Source organism: Lycium ferocissimum, chromosome 3 (genome assembly GCF_029784015.1).
Source record: "Lycium ferocissimum isolate CSIRO_LF1 chromosome 3, AGI_CSIRO_Lferr_CH_V1, whole genome shotgun sequence".
In the NCBI taxonomy this organism is placed as follows: Eukaryota; Viridiplantae; Streptophyta; class Magnoliopsida; order Solanales; family Solanaceae; genus Lycium; species Lycium ferocissimum.
Genome location: NC_081344.1, coordinates 69,302,777 through 69,309,724, shown reverse-complemented (window position 1 = coordinate 69,309,724; position 6,948 = coordinate 69,302,777). Strand labels below are relative to the sequence as shown.

Here is a 6,948-nt window from a genome sequence, read left to right as displayed (position 1 = left end):
GGGGGAAATAATTACGTTGTTGTTTAGGGGGTAAAAAAACCGTTTGTTTAGGGCAAAGTGAGTTTTTTCCCAAGTTCCAGGGGGAAATGATGTCTTTTCTCTATAAAATACCTTGAAGAGATCGAGGAGGAGATTATCAAGGGACTCTTGAGCTTGTTTAGAGCAAAGCCATCTAGAAGACTTGATAGCTTCAATGGCTTCTTCACTTCTATCCAATTGCTTCATCACAACTGTCATATCGTTTAGTGCACTGTCTACTCTGTCCCCTGTATTTATGGCTTCCCAAAACCATATTATTGATCCTTCTGGGTCCTTCATAACTAGCTGAATAATGCATCAATCAATTGGCTGACATACAAGCTTATTCTAAGACTAGCAACCGAAGCCCGTGCCATGCACAGGCCCATGTCTAGATAACGTTTCAAAACATTGTTTTAGAAAACCATCTTCAAATTCATAGATCCTATGTATAAGTATCATAGCCGGGAGTGTCAAGTACATAATACAGAGTAAGGTGTAATCACTTGTATCCAGTACTTGCTCATATTCTGCAACAACTAATTCTAAATAAAAAACATTTATATGAGTCAACAATGCCATCACATTAGAAATACACAAGCAAGTATTATTACAAATAAAATGAATCAGCGTAATGAATCTAAAAGTGTAGAGATTATATACAAAGTTGCATAAAAATGTTTTAGTCTCCTAAACGACTGGTTAAAAGAAGCTACATTTAAAAGTATGAAAAGAAAACATCCAGTATTCTCAGTTGGCAAAGGCTTCTTTTATGTTGTAGTTCTCAGGTATGTCAATTCTTCCTTCAGCTCCAACTTATCCCATAAGATATCCTACCAGAATGGCACCTCAAAGTACGTTCAATTCATCCATCAAATCCAACTTATCTCATAAGATAATTCATGCCGTGCCTTATAAAAGGTTTAGCATAGTGATTAAAATAATCCGAGATGCAATGACATCTGCAAGAGTGTAATATCGGTTAAAGCTCCACATTATGAGGACTTGGAGAATTTGCTCATTATATTTATCTAAATATTTCAAAGAGACTTTCTGGAATAGATTTATAGGCTGCAGATTCCAAGCATCTCCTCGGAGTAACAGTAGGACAGCTTCAATCCATTGAAAGCTTTAAAACATTTGGAGGCATAGTGGCTAGCTAGCTAGCTTTTCTGGAAAAAAAATCGCAACTTTTCCTGCATCATTCCTTCAATCACCCTATGTTCATAGAGTTCTAGGCATTAATAGAGTTATTTGCATACAGGTATAAAATGAAAGTGTAATATGGAAGTGACTTGGTATTAGGAACACGAGATAAATGGCATATTCACAATTCAAGAAATTCTTTAATCAAATAAGAAAAAGAGAATTTGGAATGTAAAAATAGACCGACATCTCATTTGACGTCACGTGCTTAGATCTAATTAATCAAAATTTTAAAATATGCTGGATCAAGATTGCAGAATTTACCAGGATGGAAAAGAACAAAAACAAAGAACGATAAATAAAGGTTCCATCTTAAAGACAAAATATCACCTAATACATCTCTACTCCTTTGATCCACACAAATATTAGTATATCACAACGTACATGATAAAAAGGGTTCTTTCTTTCCAAAATCGCGTGAAAGTTGCTTAGTTTTATAGATTATGATCAGTTATTAAGTTTAGGACAATGCTATGGCTGCTTTTTTCAATTATTAACCAAGTCGGGTACTAACAATTTGACTGTGCAGGTCAAGTTCTGCTCAATGTGTCTCCTCTCAGATCCCTGGCAGGGGCGGAACTAAAGCGGTGCAAGGGGTGTCAATCGAACCCCCTTCGTTGGAAAATTGCACTATATATATGGGGTCAATTTTTTTATTCATGTATAAATATTAATGTTGCATCTCCTTAATATAATGCAGAACTCAGCTCAGCGGCTGAGGCGCCTCCTATTGAGCCCGTGGTTGCGGGTTCCATTCTCTATAACAACTCTTTTTCATCCGGTGCTGGACTGCTGCCTGTTGGACTGTATTTATTATTATTATTATTAAAAAAACATGAGCCATTTGGGATAAAAGAATCCCTAATTTCAAAAGGTCAACCAAAGCAAAAACATCATAGCTTGTTCTTTGTCAACTCACGTTGGGCTGCTTTTTTGTTCAACATCTTTGCTCTTGTTCATCTTCTCCGCCCCTTGCTCCGTCATCTTCTTCGGCCCTCACCCCTGATGATGGCTTCCAGTTCCAAGGTTCTTTTTTTCTCTCTTATTTTTCACCATACTCAAAATCACAACAAACCCATTATTGTTTCTTGTTAGTTGTTAATCAACCCATTTTGTGAAATGGGTAGCTGACCCATTTTCCATCCATGAACCCCAAGCCTTAATTGTTTTAATTTTTAAATGTTATTTGTTTGCAAAATTGGTCTACTAGATATTTATTTTTAGCTGATAAAAGAATCAAAGTGTAGATTTTTATTTAGTTATCAATTCCCTTTTATGTGTGCTGGATTGTGGTTAAGTTGTTTTCTTGCTTATTGAGACATTTGGTAGGTTTTTTATAATATAGGATAATCTGTGGGCATTTGAAATGGGATATGCTTAAGGTTACTGATTGTTTTATTTGCTTTTAAGATCGACATTGTGCCTTTAATTCTAACTAAATTTTTATTATAATTCAGGCTCAAAAGTCAGTGAAGAATTATTTTACCAAAGTTCCAAAATCAAGTTTGGACTCTCACGATCAACCTAATCCAAAAGAAAATGTCAACCACTCGAAATACCATTGCTTTCTTCTCGAATTTGATTTGAATTCTTTAAAGCATGATGCAGGTGAAAGAACTCAAATCTTGAACTTTAATCAAATCATCGTGATGTTATTCGAAAGAATAAGGAGAGGTCCTTGTCAACCTCGTCTTAAAGAGTATCCTAAAACAAAAGTTTCTAGATACATGCGTCGTTTTAATCCTCGGTGGTTTAGTGAATATTCTAATTGGTTGGAGTATAGTGAAAGTAAAGATCTGATCTTTTGTTTGAATTGCTATCTATTTAAAGACGATAATATTCATCAAGGTGGGGGTGATGTATTTTCGACCATAGGGTTTAAGAGTTGGTAAAAAAAAAGAGTCTTAAAAAACATGTTGGTGGCAGAAATAGCATTCATAATCAGGCAAAAAAGAATTGTGAAGATCTAGAGCGACAAGAACAATCTATTGAATTTGCACTTGTGAGGCAAGATACTCAATTTAAGCATGAGTATCGAAACAAAACAGCTTCCTTCGATTGATGTTGTAAGGCTAACAGAATCGGGGATTGGCATTTCGGGGGTCATGATGAATCTAAATCACCACTTAGCGAGAGGCAATTTTCTTGAAATTCTTTCATGGTATTACGAAAGGTGTGATAACATTAAAGATTTTGTATTGAAACATGCTCCATAAAAATGATGCGATGACTTCTCCAATGATTCAAAAAGAAATTGTGACTACGTGCAAAATTGAAACAATTAAGGCTATCATAGAAGAATTAAATGGTGATTACTTTGCCTTGTTGGTTGATGAATCATTTGATGTGTCGCGCAAGGAGCAAATGACTATTGTTTTACGATATGTTGATAGAATGGGATTTGTGATGGAGCGACTTATTGACATTATTCATGATCAAGATACTTGTGCATCATCTCTAAAAGAAGCAATTGTTAATTTACTTGCTCAACATTCCTTGAGTCTTCCTTAGGTACGTGGACAATGTTACGATGGGGCAAGTAATATGCAAGGCAAAATCAATGGCCTTAAAATGTTGATTAGGCAAGAAAGTAGATCGGCTCATTCTGTTCATTGCTTTGCTCATCAACTTCAACTAAGTCTTGTTGCGGTTTCTAAAAGTGTGTGTTGAAGTGGGGGAGCTTGTGCTATTGGTTTCGAGTATTTTGAATATGTTGGAGCTTCTTTTAAACGCATGGATGAATATCGAGACTCTCAAAGAAAAAGAATTCAAGGGGCATTAGATATGGGTGAACTTGAAAGCGGTAGGGGCTTACATCAAGAATTTGGTCTTACTAGGGCTTGTGATACTCGTTGGGGATCCCACTTCAAATCTTTTAGTAACTTTATTCTTATGTTTGGTTCAATTGTTGATGTGCTTGATGATATTGTTGTTGATGCACTTTGTCTAGATGAAAGTGACAACGCAATAGGATTTCTCAGAGCATGTCAAACATTTGATGTTGTGTTCATATTGCATTTGATGAGAGATATTTTAGCAATCACAGATGAGCTTAACAAATGCTTACAAAAAAAGGAGCAAGATATCGCAAATGCCATGCTACTTGTTCAAGTAGCAAAGAAAAGGTTGCAAAAGTTAAGAGAGGAAGAATGGGGTTCGCTTATTGATAAAGTATCTAAATTTTGTATCAAGCGTGAAATTTTGGTACCTAATTTAGATGAGCCGTACTTTACCCCGTTGAGATCACGACGTAAACTTGTTGGTTGTACTGTCTCACACCATTATTACGTTGAAGTGTTTTGCAAAGTTATTGATTGGCAAATTCAAGAGCTTTCTTATCATTTTGACGAAGTAACGACTGATTTGCTTCATGGAATTCATTGTTTAAATCCAATCGATTCATTTTCTAGTTTTGATCTCAGGAAAATAATGAGAGTGGCTGAACATTATCCTGATGACTTTGATGAATTTAGTATGGGGGCTCTTGAGAATCAACTTGCGAGTTACATTATTGATGTTCGTGATCTTGATGAAAGGTTCTCCGATCTAAAAGGACTTTGTGATCTTTCAAAAGATTAGTTAGTACAAAAAAGCATTCAAATTATCCTCTAGTATTCCGTTTAGTGAAACTTGCCTTGCTTTTGCCAGTTGCCACTGCATCCGTTGAAAGAGCTTTTTCGGCAATGAAGTTTATCAAGAATGACTTGTGAAGTCGAATGAATGAGGGTTATTTTGGTGGTTGCTTGGTGCCTTATGTAGAAAAAGATGTGTTTAATAGGATTTCTAATGATGTTATTATAAAAACATTTCAAGAAATGAAACCTCGTCGTGGACAGTTGTAGTAATATACTTGCACTTTCAATAGAGAATTGTGTTTGTTTTGATTTCTTCAGGTGTTTATTTTTTAATTTTCTTGAACCCCCTTATAAAATGTTCTGGCTCCTCCCCTGATCCCTGGATACAGAAAACTCAAGGGGACACTTAAAAAAATAGATGAATCACTCCTTTCAAAAAAAATACTCATGCATGAAGCAGTACTATCTCTTTAAGCTAACAAATCTGGGAGCATCACGGAAGTGTAATAAGCTTTCAGAGAAATCTTTACCTAAGCTATTATGGGAAATGCCATCGTTCTTCGTCCACGGCAATCGGGGAGCTTCTCATATTTGGTGAATCTTTTTCATTCCTTAGAGGTGTATTGATTTCTTCTTAGTTTGCCAATTTTTCAAACGACAGTGTATAACTCTAATACAATAATAAGGTCCATTCAAAAGGAGAAAAAGTGAGGTTTCGGAAATGTTTTTTCTATAAAAAATTAGAGATGACGTCTAAACGCTACAAATATACACAACACATATAATACAAAGAGACTAACTCTTTAGAATAGAGAACCATGTGTATTTTGTCCTCGCATAAAGGAAAGACACGAAGATAACTGTAAGCTATATTAAGCTGTTCATGATCTGATTAAATAACATGGTTCACACATATAAGATTTTTATGTAGGAATGTCTTTGAGAACGGAGAAAGCATTATACTTTCCTAACCTTTCAGAAGCTAACTTAGGATCAGTAGTTGTGTAAGCTCATCATTTTCCAAGTTAGTTATCGACTGTTGAGAAAATACTGCATTACGTGAATGATGTAGAAGTAGTCACTCCTTTTACTAAGTTCTTTTTTTTCAATCAAGTAAATATATTTCATTCATAAACATGGCCAAAATGATGGACGTATACAAGGGGTATACCAAAAGGAAGAGAATCTACAAAAAGAAATGAATCTCTACAAACTCCACCCAATCTTCTATACAAACAGGGACTCTATGGGTTTACCAAAAGAAAATAAGTGAACGGACTCAGTTCTTTTAGCTTGCAGTTGCAACAATAATTAATTGTTTTCTCTTGGGTGACATTTGTGCATATCTAGTACGACACATATTTCTATCAACCTATTTCTATCAGCGGATCAATGTTGTCTTAGTCTTTTGAAGTTATGCAGTATTGCAGTGTTTTTGATTGTCGACATTCTTATTCCAAGTAATTCTTAATTTTATTGAAGTAATATTTAGAATTTGGTTTAATGCTAAGAAAACTATACATTATATCTAAATTTTCTTCATAACACAAAAATTAGACTAATAGCAGCAAACTGCAAGTGAAACAGATGCAAATAAATAATAGACGTTTCAAGTGTATTTCTTGAAAATAAATATAAACAACACACATCCAGTAGAAATAAGTGATGTACCTTTTGGATTTTTCACTAACTAAGGAGTATGTTTTAGAAAATTTGCGGCAAAAAGCAACAAAATAATAATTTCAGTTGCTTCAGGCATTCTATCAAACACCTTAGGTGCCTCAGTTAAATTAAGTTAGTTGTTGCAACTATAGAAAACATCTTTGTACTTTGTTAGAAGGAAAAGAAAAAGGAGACATCCAATCAACATAGATTTTAACAGCACCAAAAAAATTAAATTTTAAAATGGACATTAAGATAGAATTTGCCATACTTCTTAGAATCTTGCACCTGGTATCTAAATCTAAACTCAAATGCATGATAGATCCGAAAAGTATTGATATGCATGTAGAAAATCCAATAAGAAACAAATCTCGAAAGTGATAAATGGTGATTATTGTTGGGTCCATCCCATAATTTGAGGAAGAAACATCCCCTCTTTTGGGGAAAAAAACAGGGGAAAAAAATTTGCTTTTTTTGCAATGTCAAT

General features: G+C 34.7%; 1 protein-coding gene and 1 pseudogene across 1 annotated transcript; one reads left to right on the top strand and one right to left on the bottom strand.

Moving 5' to 3' along the window:
* LOC132049041 (protein SULFUR DEFICIENCY-INDUCED 1-like) overlaps positions 1-562 on the bottom strand; it is an 86,369-nt pseudogene extending 85,807 nt beyond the window's left edge.
* Positions 563-3,957: 3,395 nt separating this feature from the next.
* Positions 3,958-4,803, top strand: LOC132049040 (uncharacterized). Its single transcript, XM_059439710.1, has one exon. The coding sequence runs from the start codon at positions 3,958-3,960 to the stop codon at positions 4,801-4,803; it is 846 nt and encodes a 281-aa protein (XP_059295693.1).
* The last annotated feature ends 2,145 nt before the right edge of the window (positions 4,804-6,948 follow it).